This window comes from Lipotes vexillifer, unplaced genomic scaffold (assembly GCF_000442215.2).
Source record: "Lipotes vexillifer unplaced genomic scaffold, Lipotes_vexillifer_v1.1 scaffold591, whole genome shotgun sequence".
NCBI lineage: Eukaryota > Metazoa > Chordata > Mammalia > Artiodactyla > Lipotidae > Lipotes > Lipotes vexillifer.
Genome location: NW_006791954.1, coordinates 1,337,074 through 1,363,309, shown reverse-complemented (window position 1 = coordinate 1,363,309; position 26,236 = coordinate 1,337,074). Strand labels below are relative to the sequence as shown.

General features: G+C 38.8%; 1 protein-coding gene across 1 annotated transcript in view; it reads right to left on the bottom strand.

Annotated features, from left to right (window-relative positions):
• SPOP (speckle type BTB/POZ protein) overlaps positions 1-26,236 on the bottom strand; it is a 67,345-nt gene that overhangs the window by 10,953 nt on the left and 30,156 nt on the right. The window contains exons 2-5 of the mRNA XM_007465083.1: positions 9,796-9,938; positions 9,046-9,167; positions 6,988-7,139; positions 6,735-6,862 (exon numbers count right to left, since the gene is read on the bottom strand). Of these exons, the coding sequence (XP_007465145.1) occupies positions 6,735-6,862; positions 6,988-7,139; positions 9,046-9,167; positions 9,796-9,873 (480 nt within the window). The 5' untranslated portion in view covers positions 9,874-9,938. The remainder of the gene's footprint in view (positions 1-6,734; positions 6,863-6,987; positions 7,140-9,045; positions 9,168-9,795; positions 9,939-26,236) is intronic.

The following is a 26,236-nucleotide window of genomic DNA, read 5'->3' as shown; positions in this document are numbered from 1 at the left end:
TAGAAACTGACGTTAGGCATATTCTCTTGAAACCACCTTCACAAATGAAGTCTTTAACCTCTGGATCAAGTAATTTCCAAACTATCATGATCATACTTACTCTACACCATCTCAGGACAACAAGGAGAGAGCCCCACACATCTCCTTCTCTTCCAAACTTCTAATAAGCCCCTCCTTCCCTGCCCTGAAGACCTGGGCAAAACCCCCAGAGGGAAAAAACTGATAGAAACAAATGTTAAACCTCAAGTATTTACCTTATTCTGCCTTAAGCAAAAGGTTAAATACAAACTCTATAGAAACTACCATTTAAACTAAACTCTCCAGAAAAAAGACTCTAATAAGCCTAAAAGCACTTCACTTTTTTCAGTTAGGTCTGAAACATAAAAATAAAATGCAGCTTCCATAGGGCCTGGTAAATAATTGGCATTTCCTCACAAATGTTAGTCTAATGAACAGGACTGGGCCTGGAAGATCTTGCGTAGTGATAATTGGGTGGGTATCCCACACCATTTATACCCTTACTCGGTCATTGGTGACAACGACATACAAGATGACTGGCTCCAGCTGGGCACATGCACTTACAGCTTTGGAACAGAACGACGACAACGGGTTTATAGAGGAATCCAACTTGCCGCTTGGCTTCAGCAGCAGCATGGTTTAACCAGTTGAATTAACTGTTCAGTCTAGAGAAAAACCCTGGTAACTTCTAGATGGATCAATGAAGCTCACATAAGTTTGTCAGGATACAAAATACAAGGATTTATAAACCATATAACATTATAAAATAAATGTAAATTACCAAACTGAAGATGAGACTGAACAGATCAGTCTTCTGCCTGACAACCCTGGCTATGCTTCCTCTCCTATACCACATTAGGTTAGAAATGTTAAAATGAATGCAGAATTCACAAACCTTGAGAATCAGCTCCCCACTCTTGGTATTCCTATGAGTTAGATGCGAAAGACAGCTGAGGAACATCCTAAATGACCCAAATTTCTTTGAACCTTCAAGATGCAAGTCATCCCTTCCTTAAATGCAGTCATAAACCCAGAGGCAAAGTTAATGCCCCATCCAAGTGACCTGTAGTCCCTTCTGTGTAGGAGGAGTGAGATATTTACTATCAGGTCAAGAAGTTTATTCATTTGTTTAAAGCTATCTGTTACGGTCTTGAGCAATGAATCAACCAAGCTAATGAAATATGAATGTGCTTAGCATCAGTAGCACATTTATCAGAGCCAGAGTATAACATTATTTTAATGGCCCAGGACCCAACACAAACCACCCCACAGAGATCATCCCATGTAAGATCTCCAATTTGGTTCAGCAACTTTCTCATATTAACACCCTTACTTCTTTGGTATAATATTAACACCAAAAGCAGAAGTAGCCTACTTCCAGTTTCAGCTTCAAAATACTGCTGATTTAAAAACAAAACACCAAGGAAAAGACCAATTAAATCCAACTTCCTCACAGGGAAAGGCAGGAATCGCTTGGGATAGCCAATGAAGGGAATGGAGAATGCTTTTGGCACTGGGTTCCTAAGCTTGAATTAAACCAGGCTGACAGGAGCCCAAAGTCATTAACACTTGATGGCAATTTACTAGACGGGGTAAAATGAACTGGCAAGAGCCAAGCTGATTTTCAAACTGTGGTTACCAGTGGACTCTGTGCTGGTTACACGTGCACTTGGTAATGAGTGCGGCCCAGAGACTGTGACTCCTCTCACTGGGGCAATTCCTCTCTTCAGACACAGACAGGAACACAGCAGGAAGGAGAATGTACCTTTACTGTCTGAGCCAGACTTGTTCTGCAGATAGATGGATGCCTGGAGTCTCCAGAGCTCTGAATGTCTGGCACCTCTTACCAACATTAAATACGCTTAATTAAAAATAAATTTTAAATGGCATACACAAATGAGTCTTCAGAGCCCAAACTTTTAACTTAGAAAGGGATTGTTTTCCTCTGCAAATGATGATGCTAAAATGATACCATTTTGAGAAAAACTAAAGATTTTTTTTTTAATGCCTATAAAGTTGACTATGGAGACTCATTCAAAATTGCAGCTGTGAAGATGACGTGACTGTGACATTTATGTCTTAGAAAGGACTGCATGAAAATGTCTCAGGAAGGCTCTATAACCCTCTAAATTTCAAGTTGTAAAAGGGCCTCACTTTTAAAGTCAATTCCTTTTCTTAAAAAAGAAAATTTCATAAAAGACATAAAATTTCATAAAAGATTGTGCCATTTCTTGTTTACTTTGTCTAAACATAGAATGTCAAGGTAAAACCACTAGAAATATATTTTAAATTTCTGTATAATTAAAACAATCAAGAAAAAATAAACAGACAGCATATAGATTGTTTATAGCAGCAGCACTATTTCTAATCAAAAGACTAGCAACAAACTAAATGTCCATCAGGGGACTTCCCTGGTGGTCCAGTGGTTAAGAATCCACCTTCCAATGCAAGGGACGTGGTTCGATTCCTGGTCAGGCAGCTAAGATACCGCATGCCACAGGGCAACGAAGCCCACACACCACAACTACTGATCCTGCATGCTCTGGAGCCCAGGCGCTACAACTAGAGAGCCTATGTGTTGCAACTACTGAGCCCGTGCGCCACAACTAGAGAAGCCCACGCACCACAACTAGAGAAGCCCACGCACCACAACTAAGACCCAAAGCAGCCAACTAAATAAATATTAAAAATAAATAAATAAACGTCCATCAGCAAGAGAATGAATAAACAAACCAATCAACTGTCGTGTGAATACACAACAAACTACTGTACAGCACTAAAAATCAAGAATTATAGTTACATTCACAATATAAATAAATTTTAGAAACATAATATGAAAACAGCAAGTCCTAGATGACTACATACATCCTGACACAATTTTCATAAAGCTCAAAAACAAGCGAACCTAAACAATATATTGTTCAGGCATGCAAATAATGAACAAGGGAATGATAAACAATTCAAAAGCGCTATTTATTATCATCATCTGAGTAGGGAGACAACAGGTCTAAGGGACAGGGGAGAAGCACATATAGGTCAGTTCTAGGTTATTGGTGATGTTGCTGGGTTGGGTGGTAAGTTTACTACATTATCATGTTTTATAACCTATAATGATAATACATATTTAATCACCATTTTTGTAGGTCAAGATCAAATATTATTAGCATTTTCATAAGTTCAACTAATATATCCAAATAATCCATTTAAAAAATGATAAAAAGAAAAATTAGTAGACCCACATATTTAAAATTTGGCAAAAATACATATTCCCAGGCTTTGAATGGATATTCTGTGTTTGATAAGGAAAGAGATGTTTTAAGAGTTAACTAGGGGCTTCCCTGGTGGCGCAGTAGTTGAGAGTCCGCCTGCTGATGCAGGGGACACGGGTTCGTGCCCCAGTCTGGGAAGATCCCACAGGCCGCGGAGCGGCTGGGCCCGTGAGCCTATGGCCGCTGGGCCTGCGCGTCCGAAGCCTGTGCTGCGCAACGGGAGAGGCCACAACAGTGAGAGGCCTGCGCACCGCAAAAAAAAAAAAAAAAAAAAGAAGAGTTAACTAGTATTGAGATATTTCATATTTGGTATTTCATATTTCATATGGTATTTAATATTTCAACTTTAATTGCAACATTACAAAGAGGCACTGGAATCTTCTACTTGTCAGAGGCATATACATTGACGGTGGAATACATGTGTATTTATTGCTAACAGCTACTTGTTTTCAATATAAATAAGTGGAAAGAAGATCAATAGAAGCTGAAACATTTCAAGTAGATTTTCTGTGGTCCAAATTGTTACAGAGAAAATTAAAAGTGTAAAGCTTTCATGATTCTCTCTTTCATTACCAAAAAAATACTTGGTAGAGCCCATGTTTCCTTGGGTAAATGGCATTCAGTTTCACTTAGTGTAGTACAGCAGACTAGAGATGGAAAATGGAGAGCTGACATAGCCCTGACACTAATTTGCTGCACAATGTTAGTAAAAATTACCCGACCTCCTTAGGCACTGCTTCTCTCCCCAGTAACATGAAATGAAGAGAAAAGAATGAACCTAGCTCAAAGGATTGTGATTAAGAGACAATTAAGGGAATGCATTAACTAAGCAACATCAACTTGGAAGAACTGCCATACTTCCTAATAGTCAGACGGAAAGATCACTGAGAATCAAAAGTGAACCCAGTGCAGCACATTACAAACAAGACTACTCAGTCGGCATTTTTCAGAGTTTCATTAATAGTTTTACCACTGAAATGCAGCCCAAACACACAAATGTGTGATTCTCAGTCTTTCACCTTTGGATTCCCTCTTGTGGCCTCTGGGAACAGACCAAAAATATCCACAAAACAACTGTACTTATTACTTACATCAGGATAGGACAGAAGTGCCTGGGCCAAAGCCTGAGTAAGGAATGGAACAGTGGAGTACTCATAACCTAAATTTGTATGTGGACATCAACTTCATAAAGGCCTCTAAATTATAAGAAAATACTAACTAAACCAATAATAAATAAATATGAACAAAATAAATTTGTTTATAAATATCCTATCGATAGAGGTAGCACAGGTCAGAAGGATAGAACTTGCACCAAAGGATGATCCAGCTCTGAAATGCACTAAGAACTTAGATGAGCTGCAGACATTTTTAAAACCCACACATTCAAAACACACCCCCCACGCAACTGTCTTGCAATGCTGAATGCTACTAAGTCCACAGAGAGCCTTGGAACAGAAACGAGTCTCACTAGGCACAAGCCCAAGAACAAGAAGCAACACTCAGCACCTGTGGCCAACAGAGAAGTGTGAGAGGAACAGATGGCACACCTGGTCCGATGGTAAGAAACCGATGGCATCAGCAGAACCCAACAGACGTTTCCCTGTTCAACATCTCCTCATTTCCAAAGTGTCATCTCACTTCCCTTCTAAGTCAGTAAGGCATTTCTAAACTTAACCACAGGATTTCTCCTAAGAGAATTTCATATGGGGAAGCAAAGAGAGAGTGCACCTCGGACTTAACTACAGGATGAGAGATTGCCAAGTGAGGGCAGGCCAACTGGTTTCCAAATCAAGAATGTCAATACAAGGGCTGGAGCAGATGGAATGGATCTGGTGATTGTATAGAGGGGAAGCATGTAAGAAAAGGCTGGACCCACTGTGGACTTGAAAATGCTACAGTAAAGGTTTTGGTGTTGCCTAAAGCACCAGATGCGTTATTTAGAGGCGATTTCTCTTCCTTCAGAGAGCAGTTCAAAAATTGGCTTTCATTTCCAACAGAAATTAGAGTTTTCCACTCTTTTAATTTTTTTCTGAAATATAGGATCTCTAAGGTGGGTGAATATTAAATTGATGGTTTGTTTATGTAACACCCAACTCATATAAAACCACCTAATTGTTCTCATTTCTCCACTTGGGCAACTGAGTATGATCTATAACTACTTGGATTTATGTAGAATTCAAATTCCAAGTCCATCAGACAAAAAACAACTGCAAAATTTTATGTATTTTTACAGACGCCATCACTCTAGTATTTCCTTCTTTTACTTAGCAATTAAAAAGGAGAAAAGGTAGCTATTATGCAAACTATATTTTACGTATTCAGTGTGATATTTTAATAAACTATAGCTCCCAAATTTCCTAATCACCAGCAACTATTCCGTGGAAATATTCAATGAGCTGTGACTTGGAAAAGAAGCTGGCTATTGCTGGCCAGGTCTCGTCTACAAAGGGGCAAGATTCCTAAGGGACACCTTTCCTACTGTGCAGGCGGTGATATGCCTATTATTTGACAGAGCACACTGCTAGTTGGGGAACTTGCCTGCACCTTCCCCATGAAAGCACAGAGGTCATTTTCATAAAGTGGTGTTGCTCAGGAAGCAGCTCCTTGACCATACGATGTACAGGGAATGCCAACATCCCAGCTGACTGGAGGTTTTATTCATTTCTTAAACTGTGAGCTTATGAGTATTTATATATGTATTGATAACAGCATGAAATGACCAATTTGTATATACTCATCAAAGAAACCATTTTTCAACTCACTCTCAGTTTGGGAATTTTACTTCAAGGCTTCTCCTATAAACCTGAAAAAGGCTCTTCAGGTCGTTGGGGAGAGAAGGACTCTCCTAACTGACTACAGATAACTCTCTTAGCTAACTATGAGTTAGAGAGCTTTAACCTCTTTAACCTTCACTCTAGAAAAAATGGTTCTCACCTTCCTATTTCACAATTACCAGCAAGACAAACTGGAGACACTCAACAACCGGTAAGAGTCATTTAGTTCGAAAAGCAGAAAAGGAAAGTGCTCTATCAAACACACGTGGACTTCATACTCAAGGAGGAGCCAGAAAGCTCAAGGAACAAATACATTTGCACATCTAGTTGCTGGTCATTCTCCTCAGCTTAAAGTTAACAGTCCTTCCAAATGCTTTCCGAAAAAATCCACAAGGAAAAAGCCAGAATTCTGAGGCAAGCAGCTAAAAAATCACACATACCAAGATAGTGCACAACCTTTGTTTTTAAGAAAGTAACAGGTGGAAAGCTGAGATGCCCAACAACCTTGAAATCACGGCACAGCTTTTCAGTCAGTCACATAAATCACATTTGTGCAGCACCACTCCACTTGGGGATTTTTCTCACTCACCATCCTTGATACAATACAATTACGTCTACTGATACCCATCAGGTCTGGGAATTGCTACTCTCACAGCGGGGTAAAAGGACTCACCTCACAGAAGAGGGTAAGCTTGTCATCAGGGAGAAGCCCATTGGCCTCATCCAAGAGAAAATCTCTACGGATGAATTTTTTGAATCCCCAGTCTTTGCCTTGCACAAACCTATATGCCCGTTGACTCTCTGGAGTGAAAAAAAAAAAAAAGTTATATTTAGGATTACTCAAAAAACCGTATCAAATCCACAATTTCTCAATATATAAAGTCGCCAGATGTGAAAATAAAGAGTCGAACAAAGATAACATTTACCCATAGCTTTGGTTTCTTCTCCCTTGGCATTCAGGATGGAGAATTTGAATTTTGCTCGAACTTCACTCTTTGGACAGCTGACCAGTAACAGGTAAAGTGACAGGTAATCTTTGCTCTCTTCATCTAGCCCTTTTGGGTTTACCCGCAAACACCTACCCAAAACAGAAAAAAAAAATGTCGAAAGCATCCATGTTTGTAGGCTCATGAAAGGACAGGAGGGAACTAGAACATCCAAATCGAGAGGGAGATGTTAAAAAAACAAAACAAAACAAAAAAAACCCCAGGCCCCATAGAGGAGATTCTGATTCAGCGAATGACTACTTGTAAATCACTCTTCTAGAGCAAACTGAGGCACCTTTTAAAAAGTAAACAATAAAGGGGCATCCTAGGATCTGACAACACATCCCCTGCATCTCTTCCTCTTTCCTCATAATCTCCCAAATCAGTCTTTTGCCCCCTAAAATACTTTAAAATTCAGCCTAGACTCAATCTATTCTAATCCTCAATCTCAGGAAAAGCAGCCCCTTATTTTGGTGGGATTGCAGTGAAACTAGGAAAAAAAAAAGTCAGTGAGCCTTTCAATATCACCTTGGGAGAGAAAAAGAATTCTAGAGAAATATGTTAGTAGTAAATAATCTTTTATAGATATTTTATCAATCTGGCAATAATATTCTAAGATTAAAATAAAGGAGGCAGTATGGAGGAACCACAGACAAAAGTAAACTCCCATTACACAGGGTAGAGTTCTAAGCCAGACTTCTAAATAGAGTTAGAGATGCCAATATGCTACCAATGGATCAAAACAAAATTCAGACAGAATAGGTTCAACTCAGTTAAGCTGTAAATGTCATTAGCTGAACTGCATGTGGTTCAAACATGGCTTCTACCACATATAATACACAGGCCATATGTATCCTTAGGCCTTGCCAGTGTTATAGCACCTCTCTCAAACAGGTGGCCCAATTCAGTGCTTCTCCAGGAAGTGCATATGCCACATACATCACTACACAATTGTGCTAAAGATGCGGATTTAAATACAATGCCTAAGAATAAGCCTTCTCTCAGCACCTAGTAGTACACTGCTTATGTACATGGCCAAAAAGTACTAAACGAAAGGAGAGTTGTTAAAACTTTTCAGTGGGATATCAGAGGTCAAAAATGGTGGTTCACAGATATGTGTTCTGGTCTTTGTAGAGAGCATATGGTTGTATCCATAACTGCCTGCCCCTCCTCAAGAAAACACATGGTTTGGATAGGACTGACCCCCACTTCCAGATCCTATTCCCCTTGCCACAGGGATCAACTGAGGGAACCTAGATCTAAACCAATCAGTGTATTCTTGGCCACACAGTTCAGAGGAAGTTCAAAGAACTTGTGGGATGGTAGCGGGTGATGCTCATTGCTACTGCCAGTCACCCTTCAACCACAAGGGAAGCTAAGCCTGAAATGTCAAACAGTGTGGAGAGCAGGGCAGAGAGCGATGGGGTCCTTAATCTAACCATTGGGCTGTCTGCTGGATCAAACTACCTTCAAAGACATCCTACACCATGGGCATTCCAGGTACATAAGTAAATAAATCTCCTTTATTGTTTAAAAACAGGCAATCTAAAAGTCAAGAGATATTACATTAAAATCTAGATCTCTTGCTTTTCTTGAAAAAAATCAGAAAATCCTGCAATGGTCAGCCCTTATTCACACATGCCTCCAGTCAGCTGGAGCTGAGTAGCCACCACTTCTTTTAGAAGGACATTCACTAGCTTGCCAAGTGGTCAACACTCATACCACGTATGGACATTATTTACAACACTGGCTCTCTTTACTCATTTACATTAACCTACAGCCATTTGAGTTTGCTGATCCCCTGATATACTCATTGAATTAATTCAACAAATATACAGTGAGCATCTGTTATGTATCAGACACCAGGGAATACATCAAGAACAAAACAAAGTCCCTGCCTGCCATCAAGGATCTTCCACTCTGGTCAGTATCCTGTGAAGCCAAGCAAAACAGGTAACTTATAGAAAAAGTTTTATAGCTAAATGTAGTCTTCCTCACCATTTCAGTTTATCATTGGCTCCTGATGAAAAGGTTGAACTTTTAATGACTTCACCCATTTCCTCCCGGCAAAAGCTAAAGTTATTGATGGTCCACATGTAGGAGAATTTCACTACTTTGATCTGTTGATAGAAAACCAGGAAGCAATTAAATAGGAAGTGGGCAACCTGAAAAACAGGCTGGAGATCAGATAATTTTCCCCCTCCCTCCCTCTGCATAATCCCATAGGAAGACAGCACTGTTTGGCCAGCAATGGAGGCTCAGCCTTTTCTGTCTCTCATTTACATTTTAAGAAATCTCACAGTGACCAACTGCTTTCATAACTTTTCTCAGCTTCTGAGAAACACTAGATGGAAAGTGAGAAAAACATGGACAAGGTTGGGAAAGCGGGTGATTAAGCCACACCTAAAATGAACCTCTGCTCAGAGCAGTTGTTTGATGACTTAGATGTTGATACCACTGCCTGGGGTTGCAATCTCAAACCTGGTTTCCCCCTAAATTGCCCAACAGAGGAATACACTTCCATCACGGTGGATGTAGGCAGCAGATCCAGTTTCAAAGATTCCCCTCTTTCAAGCTCCCGTGAATGCCTATGGCATTCAGATTCCTCATGGAAAACCAAGGCATGGAAAGCTGACAAGTACTTTATCTAACTATTTGGCAGGTATGACCCAGAGAAAGCAGGAAAGCCAACGCAGAAAAGAAATCTGATTCCTTTCGTCCCCCAAAATCCTCCCAAGAAGCACCTACCTGTGTGTAACACCAGCTCTCAGCTACTGGGCCACTCGACATTTCTGCCGGAGGTGGAGGACTTGGAACCCTTGACATCGCCAGTTTGAAGGTTAAACAAGATTTCCAAAGTCAGGGGACAAAGACTTCTGTTCCTCTTCACCCTGGATGATGCAAGAAGCAAGAGAATTTTATTAGATTAATGGTATACTATCCTACTATTTCCATTTGACCTTCCAGAGACTGGAAACTTTGTCCCCTTCCTGGAATGCTCTACCCTTATCATTCAAATGGCTTCTTAGCATTCAATGTTAACCTCAGAGAAGATCACCTAACCTAAAGCAGTCTCATCACAATGATATCACCCTATTTTAATCTTCTGCAAAATACAATTTAATATTATCTTACCAAATGAGTTTACTCAAAGGGTACTTAAAGTACATCCATGAAAAGGCTACCTAGAGAGGAGACAGCATGGTGAACACCACATACAGCTTTACCACTGTATGTGGGCTCCTTCCCTTGAGGGAAGGAAAATTACCTTGTTACCTTTCCAAATACTGTCTCATCTTCTCCTACACTTCAGTGCAAACTTATTATTAAGAATAAATAGTCTTCTGGGCTTCCCTGGTGGCGCAGTGGTTAAGAATCCGCCTGCCAATGCAGGGGACATGGGTTCAAGCCCTGGTCCGGGAAGATCCCACATGCCTCAGAGCAACTAAGTCCGTGCACCACAACTACTGAGCCTGCGCTCTAGAGCCTGCGAGCCACAACTACTGAAGCCCGCACGCCGCAACCACTGAAGCCCACGCACCTAGAGCCCGTGCTCTGCAACAAGAGAAGCCACCGCAGTGAGAAGCCCACGTGCAGCAACGAAGAGTAGCCCCCGCTCACCACAACTAGAGAAAGCCCGTGTGCAGCAACGAAGACCCAACACAGCCAAAAATAAATTTTTTAAAAAAGAATAGTCTTCTATTTATCAACCCATTGCTAGCTGCTCTCTGTAAGGGCAACATTTATCCCTTTCTTAGATGTGTTCCTTTCTCTGTATCATTAGAGATCTCTCTCCACTTACACTTCACTGGTATCTGATTTTCCAGATTCTTCTTGCTTTCTCTGTTCCTCTGTTCCATAGTATGGAGCTATAGGAACTCTCATACACTGCTGGTGAGACTGTAAATTATTAAGTATATTTGGGGTAGGAATTTGCCATATCTAGTAATGTTTAACCTACTTATACGTTAAGACTTGGTAATTCTACTTCTAACTATATATGTGCTAAAGGAGTGGTTCGCAAACTTTAGGTGCGTCAGGATCGCTTGCTAAACAGATTGCTGGGCCCTGCCCCCCAGAGTTTTTGATTCAGAGGTTCGGAATGGGCCCAAGAATTTCCATTTCTAACAAGTTCCCAGGTGACCCTGATATGCCCTGGAATACTTTGAGAACCACTGTCCTAGAAAAACTGCACACGGGCACAAGAAGACATGGACAAGGTCGGTCAATGTGGCAGTTTGTCTGTAGACAAACAAAAATTCCATTACGAGGGAAACAGAAAACTAAATTGGGTTATTTCCATACAATGAAAAACTTCAGGATTTAAAAGTAATGAACTACATCTCCAGCACCGTGGAGAGGAGTGAGATCTACCACGACACTAATGAAAAAAAGCAAGTTTTGGAATGTCATGTGCAGTACACTATTTATGCAAATTTAAGATTTACATATTATTTACAGATATATGCATACAGTAGAAGTGAAAAAAATCATTGACAAGCTATGTATCAGATTCATGATGGGAGAGCAAGGATGAAGAATGAAGCTGGGGAAAGAATGTAAGACATTTCAAGTTGATTTCTCACGTTTTTTTAAAAATTAGGATGACCTGAGGCAAATATGACAAATGTCTTTTAGTTTGGAATGAGAGCTGTTTTAGTATATACTACCCTTTGTACTGTTCTGCTTTATCTTTAAAATATATTTTATTGGGACTTCCCTGGTGGTCCAGTGGTTAAGACTTCACCTTCCAATGCAGAGGGTGTGGGTTTGATCCCTGGTCAGGGAGCTAAGATACCAACCACATGCCTCTCGGCCAAAAAATCAAAACATAAAACAGAAACAATACTGTAACAAATTCAATAAAGACTTTAAAAATGATCCACATCAAAAAAAAAAAACTTAAATACAATAAAATATATTTTATTAATTGTGGGAATAGTGTAAGGATGTACTTACTCCATCATATCATACATTGTCTGGTTTACAATATACAAGGGAGAAATTTCTTTCCTGAACACCTGGTCTCTTTTCAGCTATGGACAGACAATATGAATCTATATCTGATAATGCTGCTCTCTTTGCTTGGCTACTAGGAAGCCCTGAGACAAATCTAACCCATCTCTTGAAACTACAGGCTCATATGCTCATTCTACATGCTATACTCTATATAGGCTCATATGATCCCTCTACTATAGCTTTATTATTATTTTATTTTATTATTTTCTGGCTGCATTGGGTCTCTGCTGCTGTGTGCGGGCTTTCTCTAGTTGTGGCGAGTGGGGGCTACTCTTCATTGCTGCACGCGGGCTTCTCACTGCGGTGGCTTCTCTTGTTGCAGAGCACGGGCTCTAGTTGGGCGGGCTTCAGTAGTTGCGGCGTGCGGGCTTCAGTAGCTGTGGCTTGCGGGCTCTAGAGCGCAGGCTCAGCAGTTGTGGCACATGGGCTAAGTTGCTCTGAGGCATGTGGGATCTTCCTGGACCAAGGATTGAACCCGTGTCCCCTGCACTGGCTGGCAGATTCTTAACCACTGCACCACCAGGGAAGTCCGAATGGCTTTATTATTTTCTTAACATTGTTATTCACTTTGCTATAATTCCCTGAACTGATTTATTTTACTGCTTGATATATTAAGTATTTCTGGAAACTGCCTCAAATCCTTCGTAGAAAGAGGTATAAATGAATATCAAAAAAAAAAAAATCACTCAACTCACATTCACTGGCCACTTAATAAACATGGAGGAGGAGTAATAAGATATAGTTGCACCCTCACAGAGTAATACCATCAGTATTACCAGAGTCCCCATTGGTTTTAACACTATCCTACACGTGTTTATAGTTAAAACATCCCAGGTAATCACACATGAAGTTAAGTCTTATATACATGATGTGCTATTTCACTTAAACTAAGCACTGCAATGGAATTTGGGCCTCCCTGGTTTGTGCAATTCAGGATTCATGATAATATCAAGAAAAGAGACCTGTGATCAAGGTAGACTTGCATTTGATGGAAAACATATTCTCACAAAACTGTTTATTTATCTAGTAGTGAGTAAATGCACCTTAGGCGGTTTTACAAATCCCAGTTACCATTACTGCCAGTAGGAGCCAGAATGAATTTTCAAAATTCCCAATTAAAACTATCTTTTGAGTGGGTTGGAATGAAGATGTGAATTTTACATGTTAGTTAAGAGCATAAAACTTGGCTCTGTAGGTGTGAGGTGCAGGCTCAGCTCTATATTGATAGATCATAAAATACTAATTTGAGTTTATTTTTGAAGTTTAAAAAAATACTTCAAATTTGTCTAACAATTAACAAGTTAAGAATTCTCTAAGCCTAAGAAAAAGACAATTTTAAAAACCAGTTTATTTTAATGGCTTAACTGTTGCTACTGAACCATGGTCCATTATCACAACCAGGAAAAAAATACAACCTTGGTCTTGGCCATTTTTACCTATCTTTTTTGCTTCTCATTTATTCTGTAGAGAAGTCTTTGGTTTCTTTTAAAATATCACCAACCTTTCTTCCAATTTTTAAAAGTGTCCAACCCAGCAGTCAGTAGAACTGAAGAATCGGCTTTAGACTCTGAGGAGGTCTCTAACCACACAATCTGCTGGGAGGGAAATCAACTAGGACAGCTAATTAATTTCACTCACAGCAGGCACCATGGGCAAAGTGTTCATAAGCAAGGTAGCCTCCCTGTACGTGAACTCTTCAGGACTTCATACCAACTGCCGCAGACGCCCAGCAGAAAAACAATTTTAGAAAATAGGAGGTCTATTTCAGGGTCATGGTTTGAGAACCTTTGTAGGAGACAACTAGCACCAAAATATACTGTTCCTGGTTTCAAACAAATTAAAACAAGACTGCCCAAGTTCTCTAATGAGAAATTTATTTTCCCAGGCTTAGCAAACTTCCCAGTATGCTGACAACTCAGAGGCTGAACATATCTGTTATATACCACCATTTATTTTCCTGTTCACTCTATTAAATCCTGACAATTTCATGTTGTTTAATATAATACACATACATGCACAAACTAGATGGCTGGGAACATGGTTTCTTGCCAAAGAATGGTTTGTTAGGGACTTTTTAAAGCCTGTAACTATTTTTTCTCTTGGTTTAAAGCCTGGTACAGTTTCCAAGTAAGGAAAAATCCCAATGTTGTAACTATTTTAAACTTGAGAGACGTTTGCATTTTCCAAAACAGAAGATGCCAAAAAGACTTGACAAAAAAAAAAAACACAAAAAACAAAACAAAAAAAAACACAAAAACTATAGAAAGAGTTGGGTATATTCATTTTTGAGAAACTTTTGGGACCTCAAAGGAATGTTTGTCTTTCTTCTGTTACAGTGTCCTCAATCATATACAGCCCAGGAGGTAATAACTTCTTTCTCAATACCCCAAGGACAGATTATTACAGGTCATACTGACTTCCTCTCTTGCAAGGTTTGAATGACTTCTGAATATTTGTTATGGGTAAACTTTTCGCAGATCAATCTACTCTAACAAAATACGAAATGCACTGTTTCCTTTTTCTTTTCTGTTTTTTTAAATTTAGAGACACTTCTTAAAATGAAACCAAGGGCAATCAAGAGAGACTTCAATCAGCAAAGACTAGGGTTTCCCATGTCTCAGTCAGGTTCATGTTTCCTAAAATTTACAAGTTAAAGATGAGATAGAACTGACAGGTAACACTGTATTTTTAAAAAAATCTTTAACAGAGGGAGTTAAAATTGAGTGAATCTAAAGATCAAGAAGAAAAAAGTCAATAGCCTAACAGAAAAATGCGCAAAGAACAGCCAATGGTTTACAGACACCTAAGTATCAATGGTTCTTAAATATGTGAAAACATAAATGCAAGTTAAACCACACATTAATTCACCCAGTGAATTGGCAAAAATTAAAATGTTTGCTAACACTTGCCCAGGATAAGGAGAACATTTCTGATTAAGTATAAATTGTTATAAACCTCATGAAGGGAAATGCATATCAGAATGAATAAGAAATGCATATACCCTTTGATCCAACAATTACATGTCTAGAAATTTATCCTACTAATATATTTGACAAATATAAAAGGTTTTTCAATGTGGCACTATTTGTAATCACAAAAACATGGAAATAACGTGAAAGTCCATCAATAGGGGATTGATTAAATAAATTATGATACAGACAATGTAATAATAATATCTATTTAAAAAAGGAATGGGGAAGCTCTTTCTACCTAAAGAGGCAGAAATATTTATGTATGTATGTATGTATGTATGTATGTATGTATGTATGTGTGTGTGTGTGTGTGTGTGTGTGTGTGTAAAATATCTCTGTCTGTAAAGCTACACAAGACTCTAGGAACACTGGTTACTTCCAAGGAAGGAAACTGGGTACTTGGGTGGGAAGGAGAATTTCCACTGTTCCCATTTGTACTTATTGAATTTTGAACCATGTGAATATATTACCTTTTCAAATAATGAATGAAAGTATTTTAAAAGGAATTAGCAGACTTCACAATTAATTCTTCTTGGTTATGAGATGGCTTATAAGTCAGACCCTTATGAGAAACAAGACAGGAATTTTTCAGTGACTTCCACTCCTATCCAAATAAAATCTACCTTTTGTCATGACTGCCAAAGCTTCAGAGAACCTCCCTGACCTCATCTAACACTTACCCTTCTCAATCACCATGCTTTAGTCACTCAGGCCTTTAATTCTACTTGGTAAACACATCAGGCTCTTTCCTCAGCCTGGAAAGCTCTTTCTTCCCTCAGATCTTTTCACAGCTGGCTCCCTCTTGTCATTTAGGTGTCCTATCAAATGTAATATCCTCAGAGAGGTCATCCCTGACCACCAGATCTGAAGCAGTCCCCACTTCTAGCCTCTTTCATCACATTACCCTATTCAAATTTCTTTTTAAATACCACTATCTGAAATTACCTTGTTTTTATATTTTCACTTTTCTACGGTCTCTCCCACTAGAAGTTAAGCACAATGAGAGAACAGCATCCCCCTGTGCCTAAAATGGTATCATAATAGGCACTCAATAAATATTTTGTTCAATGAAATTGCTGTTGACTAACTAGACTACTGTCTTTTGGGATCATATTTTTCCTTAATGAGCTCTAGTTAAAAGATTAAAGTTTGGGAGTTGCTGAATGAGTAACAGCTATAGGAATCCAAGCATACTCTTAAAACAAGAAAATATTTTAAAAAGAAAACTATCAGTTGATCTCCTATTTTGAAGAACTAATTTAATACATTCCAAAACTACATTCTTCTTTGATTAAAAAAAAAAATCCAAGAAAAGTTGGGAGAAAGAGAAGTGTGCAGGGCTAAATGGGAAGTTCTTGAACCCATAAGACAACAGTAATATAAGCACATCTTCCAGGATAAGTCGATCCTGAAAGAACCATTACAGCAGCTGTCAGAAACTGAGGACCTCTCAGTTATTTCAAGTTAAATTCTATACAGTAAAATTCCAATATACTGATAAAAATGAGGCAGATTCTTAGCATTTATTTAGATTTGATCTATAATTTTCATATCTGACACGGGGTTTGATTCCCTTAAAACTGACATGTAGAGAAACAATAATTAACATTAAATATATACACGCGTACACATGTGTACAGATATAAAGAGAGCCAGGGAGACATACCTTTAAGACACGTATAGACACATTAAGTTTTTTCTATACCAGGCTAAGATGCAGAACATATTTTCTACCATAGCCAAATATTTAACTAAGAGTTCAACTGTTCTTGCAACTGTTGTGTATAAGGGAAACTTAGAAGAAACTATTGTATATAAGGAAAACACCGAAACAAGTATAGTATTACATATGCATGTCAGTACCTTCAAGGTTTTCCCAGTTCACAGATCTCTTAGGCAAAAGCATAGATTCTGAAATGACTGTGAGGATTAGACATGCTTTTGTACATAAAAAGGCTATTTTTCCTTCTTCTCCTCAATCTAAGTGTTACAAGATAAGAGTTTTATACAAATATCCCAGCTAGTAAAGTTCATCCAAAGTCAAAATAAAGAGGGACAAGAAGATACATGAAAGAATTTCAAGTCGTGGAAAGCAGAGGAATAAACAACAGACTGCTCCCACTGACTCCCAAACCTCATCATGTGCTGGCTGTTCACAGCCTTACTGCCCTTCTCTGTAGGTTATAAATAACTACAAAGTGTCCTTGTCCCCAAGGAGACCTCAGCAACCAGCTCAAAGGTTAAAATATGGAATAATTCTCAATATGGATGCAACTTTTCCAGTTAGAAAAAAAAAAAAAAAAGAGCAGAAAAATTTATTGCCAATTTAAGTTAAGGGCTAGGGAATCATCCCCTCCCCCTAAAAACTATCCATTATGTAAGAGTTGTTGATATGGACATATTAGCATGATTCCCTACCCCACAAATACGTCCAGGGACAGCATGCTCTGCTCCAAATGCAGAGGTCTGTCCTGGAAAGAGGTAGGTGCCATTCAACAGACTTGTAGGATTGCATCTCCTTAGACCTTAAAAAGACTTATTGAGTTTTTGTCTTGATTTTTAATTTAGGCACAAATGACTACATCTACATAACAACACAGAAGGAAAAAATTCCTGTCTCCACTTGGATGGAGGGTCCTGCAGCATAAACCATGATGGCTGCAACAGGCACAGGTTTCACAAGGTCTGGGTTCTTTCCATCAGGTGATGTGCTGCTGTTGTTAATTACTAACCCCCTGCTAGGGAAACAAAAAAACCCTCCTCCAACTGCTTTAAAAAAAAAAAAAAGGGAGATAGGGTTCATAGGATTAAGCTTCTCCACACATCACCTTCAAAATCCATCATCTGGGAGATGTCTGAAATAGAATGACATGAATCCAAATCAGCAAACAAACCTGACTATAAAGGGGCTATTTCACTTCAAAGTGGATCTCAGTTCCAAAGGAAAACACCTTTAGAAATGAAATTAGATAGGCAGAGGCAATCAGCCACTTCTCTCTTTTCACAAATTATAATAGTGTGTTGATTCCACTGAAAGGCTTGGGCAAAAATCTCTGGGGCCACAAAGAGCAAACTTAGGAAAGATGAAGATTTTAACACATCCCACATGTTATCAAAGACTTCTCCTCTAGGTTGAACCTTATGCCTAAGAAGACTCTACTTATTATATAATTACATTCCCAAAGCTGTTGTGAGATTTGAGAGACAGTTTTTCACCTTCTCTCTCCCCTCAACTACAATTATGAAGAACCTTATAAAATCAGATAGTAAACTGATGAATGCCTTGGCCTTAATACAATTTAAGCATGTCTAATTTGCAAGGAATTCAGAAACAAAAGAGTCATTTCATGAAACAAAATAGGCAGAGTTTGCATAACCCCACAGGATCCTCCGGCCCTTATAGAAGCCAAATTCAACAAGCAGTTCTCTTTGGCCATCGATGTTTCAGTCAAGCCATTTAAAAATATTTCTTGCTAACACAGTCTGGCTAGAGAAAAGGCTCAAGGAATGCATACCAAAGAATAAATTCTAAACTGGTCTTAGGGTATATAATTTGGAATAACTTCATTAACTTAGAAGCTGAAAAGACCCACCTGCTCCAGAGGGTTTGGTCTACTACAAGGGCAACCGATACTCTTCAGCATTTACTACTACATAGCATCTAGCAGTACAGAATTCAGTGTTCTCTGGAGACCCTTACCTTTATGAGTGACACTCAGACCTCCCGCCACCTATGAAAGAGAGACTGAGGTATATGTATGCTTTACTCTTCTCCTTTAAGTATGGTCTTAAGTAAAGAAATCTGATGACTGTTTACATGGACCCATGTTCCTTACCTAGAAACCACCTGCGAAAAATAAATTCTCCCTTCTTCCAAAGTTATTAAAAAATAAGCCAATTTCTATGTTACTGTTAAGGTTCTAACTAAACTAAATGGGACAAAGGATGAGCAGGAAGTTCTCAGTTCGAAGTGTTCATTCCAAAATTCATGACGCAAGGAAAAAGTAAAACCACACAGGCCGACAAAACAGGGGAAAGTTAGACAGAATGTCCGTCTTAACAGAGTTTCCCGGCTCCCAATGATTTTTGTCAGAATTTAAAAGATTAAAATGCAATAACACCTATTTTACCCAATAAAACTGTGTAAAAACATACATAAGCATTTGAGGCAAGAATCTCATGCCACAAAGCAAAACTTTTAAGATGCTAGCCAGAATGGTAGAAACAGTTGTCTAAGTTACCCACAGAGAGATGAGCTCTAAGGTTCATACACAAAGGCAACCTGCTCAGAATCAAACTCCTTTTACATGTAGAGTAAAAGGGAGCCCATGAATTGCTTTAAGGTATCTCCTTTTATAAGCTGGAATTCAAATTTCCCTGAAGATCTTTTCTCAGGAGAAAAATAATCTTACTCTAAAGTCTCCATACCATGTATTATCAAAAAATTTAAATCCAAACATCTTTTCTCCACTCCATCATTAGTGTAAAGCCTTATCCTTTATGTACTAGTCACCAAAGAAGATCTGAATAAATAACTATTGTTTACTCCAGGAAAGAATATTTAGAATAAGACCTCTTTTTAAACCATTTATGAAAAATGTTTCTTTAATACTGATTGTAATGCTCATTATTTTAAAAAGAAACTTACATGCTCACCTTATTTGACTTCCAACTATACATACTATCTGCACTGAAATGAAACAGTAGATTGCACTACAAGATGTGCACTTTTTAAAGTCATGATAAATATTTCTATGCATTTCATTCCACTTCTGTCCTCATGATCTTAAACTATATTTAAAATTAAACTATGTAAAAACTCACCAAGTCAGTAGGAAGACTCTAATTTGTCTTGTCTAACAGGAAATCTTTGCTGGAAATAGAGATGATGAATCAGACTTAACAAGATTCTGAATCTCACGCAAGTCTTTACCTACTTAGGCTATTCTGAAAAGGGAAAATCTTACAAAAGCAGGTGATACATTAGCTAGGATTTACTAGTCAAAATTACCATTCTTATATCTCATCACTAGTTCTGAGAGCTCTATTTTCTAGTCATCTCTCAAAAAGATTATACTTAGAAATTAAAGTCAGAAAAATTCAAGCTAATTCCTCTAATGAACTGGCCTATGAGCACAGCAAAAATGAAACAAGTGGCTTGCCCTGTATCAATATTTACAAGATTTACAAGAGGGGAGTGACCACTTTTGCCAGTTACTTCACAAAATGCTAAAAGAATTACTATCAAGTTTCTATGTAAAAAACCCTTTATAAAAAGTGCTCTGGGTTGACCAGATGGCTTCACAGGGAAATTCTATCAAATGTTTAGAGAAGAGTTAACGTCTATCCTTCTCAAGCTCTTCCAAAATATAGCAGAGGGAAGAACACTCCCAAACTCATTCTACAAGGCCACCATCACCCTGATACCAAAACCAGACAAAGATGTCACACACAAAAAAGAAAAGTACAGGCCAATATCACTGATGAACACAGATGCAAAAATCCTCAACAAAAGCCTAGCAAACAGAATCCAACAACACATTACAAGGATCATACACCATGATCAAGTGGGGTTTATCCCAGGAATGCAAGGATTCTTCAGTATATGCAAATAAATCAATGTGATACACCATATTAACATATCGAAGGATAAAAAACATATGATCATCTCAACAGATGCAGAAAAAGCTTTTGACAAAATTCAACACCCATTTATGATAAAAACTCTCCAGAAAGTAGGCATAGAGGGAACCTACCTCAACATAATAAAAGCCGTATATGACAAACCCACAGCCAACATCATTCTCAATGGTGAAAAACTGAAACCATTTCCTCTAGGATCAGGAACAAGACAAGGTTGCTCACTCTCACCACTATTATTCAACATACTTTTGGAAGTTTTAGCCACGGCAATCAGAGAAGAAAAAGAAATAAAAGAAATCCAAATCAGAAAAGAAGAATTAGAACTGTCACTGTTTGCAGATGACATGATACTATACATAGAGAATCCTAAAGATGCTACCAGAAAACTAGAAAACTACTAGAGCTAATCAATGAATTTGGTAAAGTTGCAGGATACAAAATTAACGCACAGAAATCTCTTGCATTTCTATACACTAACGACCAAAAATCTGAAAGAGATATTAAGGAAACACTCCCATTTACCACTGCAACAAAAAGAATAAATTACCTAGGAATAAACCTACCTAGGGAGACAAAAGACCTGTATGCAGAAAACTGTAAGACACTAAAGAAAGAAATTAAAGATGACACAAACAGATGGAGAGATATTCCATGTTCTTGGATTGGAAGAATCAACATTGTGAAAATGACTATACTACTACCTAAAGCAACCTACAGATTCAATTCAATCCCTATCAAACTACCAATGGCATTTTTCACAGACCTAGAACAAAAATTTTCACAATTTGTATGGAAACACAAAAGACCCCGAAGAGCCAAAGCAATCCTGAGAAAGAAAAACGGAGCTGGAGGAATCAGGCTCCTGGACTTCAGACTATACTACAAAGCTACAGTAATCAAGACAATGTGGTACTGGCACAAAAACAGAAATATAGATCAGTGGAACAGGATAGAAAGCCCAGAGATAAACCCACACACATATGGTCACCTTGTCTTTGATAAAGGAAGCAAGAACGTACAATGGAGAAAAGACAACCTCTTCAATAAGTGGCACTGGGAAAACTGGACAGCTACATGTAAAAGAATGGAATTAGAACACTCCCTAACACCATACACAAAAATAAACTAAAAATGGATTAAAGACCTAAATGTAAGGCCAGACACTATAAAACTCTTAGAGGAAAACATAGGAAGAACACTCTATGACATAAATCACAGCAAGATCCTTTTTGACTCACCTCCTAGAGAAATGGAAATAAAAACAAAAATAAACAAAAAGGACCTAATGAAACTTAAAAGGTTTTGCACAGCAAAGGAAACCATAAACAAGACCAAAAGACGACCCTCAGAATGGGAGAATATATTTGCAAACGAAGCAACTGACAAAGGATTAATCTCCAAAATATATAAGCAGCTCATGCAGCTTAATATCACAAAAACAACCCAATCCAAAAATGGGCAGAAGACCTAAACAGACATTTCTCCAAAGAAGATATACAGATTGCCAACAAACACATGAAAGGATGCTCAACATCACTAATCGTTAGAGAAATGCAAATGAAAACTACAATGAGGTATCACCTCACACCGGTCAGAATGGCCATCATCAAAAAATCTGCAAACAATAAATGCTGGAGAGGGTGTGGAGAAAAGGGAACCCTCCTGCACTGTTGGTGGGAATGTAAATTGATACAGCCACTATGGAGAACAGTATGGAGGTTCCTTAAAAAACTAAAAATAGAATTACCATATGACCCCGCAATCCCACTACTGGGCATATACCCAGAGAAAACCATAATTCAAAAAGAGACATGTACCACAATGTTCACCGCAGCACTATTTACAATAGCCAGGACATGGAAGCAACCTAAGTGTCCATCAACAGATGAGTGGATAAAGAAGATGCGGCACATATATACAATGGAATACTACTCAGCCATAAAAGAAATGAAATTAAGTTATTTGGATGGACCTAGAGTCTGTCATACAGAGTAAAGTCAGAATGAGAAAAACAAATACCATATGCTAACACATATATACGGAATCTTAAAAAAAAAAAAAAAAAAGGTTCTGAAGAACCTGGGGCAGGACAGGAATCAAGACACGGACATAGAGAATGGACCTGAGGACACGGGGAGGGGGAAGGGTAAGCTGGGATGAAGTGAGAGTAGCACTGACGAATATACACTACCAAATGTAAAACAGATAGCTAGTGGGAAGCAGCTGCATGGCACAGGGAGATCAGCTTGGTGCTCTGTGACCACCTAGAGGGGTGGGATAGGGAGGGTGGGAGGGAGGCTCAAGAGGGAGGGGATATGGGGATATATGTATACATACAGCTGATTCACTTTGTTATACAGCAGAAATTAACACAACATTGTAAAGTAATTATACTCCAATAAAGATGTTAAAGAAGAAAAAGTGCTCTGGGTCAATTACACTGAAGCAAGATACGTTTAAACAAAGCCATGTATCCTATGGTTTTAATAAACAGCTGCCACACTGAGGTGGTTGTTGAAGACTGGTGAGGTATCTTAGCTAAACACCACCACCACCACCCTAAATAATCTACCATAGCCTACAAAGTCACTCAAAACAGAAACAGGGATACGAGTGGTTGCAAGGGCTCTAGGAGTATAACCCAGGCCGGGAATTCTGGTGCTACACTCCCTTTTGTGGGAAAATGAACTACTGCATACACTCTGGGTGATTCTTAAAGAACAGCATCTTGGGAGCTCCCTGGCGGCTAGTGGTTAAGACACCACGCTCCCAGTGCTGGGGGCACGGGTTCGATCCCTGGCTGGGGAACTAAGATCCCACATGCCACAAGGCGCAGCCAAGGAAATAAAAGAATTAACAATGTACTGTTAATAAACCAATAAAAAAATTTTACTCTCTCCTCTTTGCTGCTTTCATTTAAAAAACAAAAACAGAATCTTTTCCTGAAAATGTAAATGCTATCTTTAACTGGTACACTGGTACAAATAAGCTCCTTTTACTTTGGTTAACCAAGTCTAGTTACTGTCAGTAATGGAATGAGCCCTCACCAAAAACTGTACTAAACTATTAACTCTAAAACAGGACAAGTCACGATCAGAAGATTTAGAGTAGCAAGAGTCAGGCCGAATTCATTTACCAGATATTTACTGCACACCAACTGTGTTTAAGGTTTTGGTTTCTCAGTTAATTTGCTAGAATGAACACTTTTAGGCCTAGTGGATTGGCAAAATTTAGAGTCTGACAATACTGATAAGGACTGGGAGGAACAGGAACACTTTCACACTGTTGGTAGGAAGACATATTAGTACAACCACGTTGAAAAACAGTATTTTCTTATCTAATAAAACTAAAGATCGGGACACTTCCCTGGTGGTACAGTGATTAAGTATCCACCTGCCAATGCAGGGGACAGGGGTTTGATCCCTGGTCCAGGAAGATCCCACATGCTGCGGAGCAACTAAGCCTGTGTGCCACAACTACCGAGCCTGCGTATCACAACTACTGAAGCCCGCACGCCCTAGGGCCTGTGCTGCGCAACAAGAGAAGCCACCACAATGAGAAGCCCGCTTGCCGCAACTAGAGAAAGCCTGAGCGCAAGAATGAAGACCCAATGCAGCCAAAAATAAATAAATAAAAAATTTTAAAATGTTAAAAAAAAAATTAAAGATCCATTGTTTAGTTTTTTAAAAACTAAACAATTCTACCCCCAAATACGGCCCAGAGAAAGTCCTTCACATGTCCATCAGCGCACATAAATAAGAACATGCACAGCAGCAGTGTTCCTAAGAGCCAAAACATCAACAGTAGAATGGATACACAAATTGGGGTATATTCATGACAGGGTTCTACATGGCAATGAAATTACAGTTCTACGTAACAACATGGATGAACTTTACAAACATATAGTTAGATTCCGAAAGAAGACATAAAAGAACACATATAGTATTATTCCATTTAATGTATATAAAGTTCAAAAACAGACAAAACTAAGTTATATTGGTTTGCAATGAATCCTAGGTGGTAAAATCACAAAGGAAAGGAAACTACTATCACAAATGTCAGACTGGTGACACCTGGGTATGGGTTATGATCTAGAAGTAACACACAACACAGCAAGCTTCTTCTGGGTGCCGGCAATGGTATATTTCTAGGTCTAATTGGTGGTTATATAAGTACTTGCTTTTTTTTTTTTTGCCGTACGCGGGCCTCTCACTGCTGTGGCCCCTCCCATTGCAGAGCACAGGCTCCGGACACGCAGGCTCAGCGGCCATGGCTCACGGGCCCAGCCGTTCTGCGGCATGTGGGATCTTCCTGGACCGGGGCACGAACCCGTGTCCCCTGCATCAGCAGGCGGACCCTCAACCACTGCGCCACCAGGGAAGCCAGTACTTGCTTTTTATAATTAAACTTTAAACTATACGGTTATTTTCTGTGTGTTTTTCTATGGGTTATATTTCAAAATAAAAATGCATTAAAATAAAATCATAATTTAAAATGCATTAAAATATGCAATAAAATTACCCAATAGAGTATATGTGTGTGTGTATATCTCCTCCAATGTCTAAGGGTGAACATAGTGTATTGCACAGAATATACCCTTGATTTTTTTTTTCAAGACAGTTCAGGATGAGAACTCAGTAATAAAAGCAGGGCCACCCAGGAATGAATACCTATAGACAGGCTTTCCTATTATACTTTCTTTCTCTGAATTTAAATGCAATACCTAAGATCTGTATTCCTGGGAAATTTTCGGTACTGACACAAATGTTTAAATCTATGTATGACTACTCACCAGGAGCCATTAGTTAATATCCAAATTATTATAAGATACAAACAAAAGCTTTTGAAAAAGCAAAGCCAGGACACAAGTAGTTTTTGGTATTACCTTTTTAGTTTAATCATGTCCTCTGATGGAACCTCCAATGATTTCCATCTCAACTCTGAGTAAAAGCCAAAGTCCTTACAATAACTGAAAAGGCCCTGCACAATCTGGACCTCATTACCTCTCTGGCCTCATCTCCAATTATTTTCTCCGGAGTTCACTGTGTTCCAGCCACACTGGCCTTCTTTGCCGCTGTTCCTCATACAGAATAGGCTCATTCCTGCCTTAGGGCTTTGCATTTGCCCTTTTTGCTACCTGGATAACTCTTCCCCTAGACATTCTCTTGGCACACTCCCTCCGCATTGTTGGGGCTTTCCCTAATAACCACCATCTCTGTGAGGCCTTCCCTGATACCCTTAAGCATGTCATCCCCTCCCCCGCCCCAGCCATAATCCTATTTCTCCTGCATTGCTTCATTTTTTTCTATAGCACACAAAGTCATTTACCACGCTTTACCTGAGATGTAAGAAGGCAGACTCTTGTCTGTTTTGTTGCTGTACCCAGACAGTGTCTGGCAAGTGGAAGATCAGAAACAAATACTTATTTAGTAAATGACTGAATTATCTCCTCTTCTTTTGGATTCCTATCCTTGAAAGATTAGACAATAACTTTATACATTTGAAAAAAAGAAGGCTTCCCTTCTCTGTAAGTCAAATTTATTAACAAGGTTTGT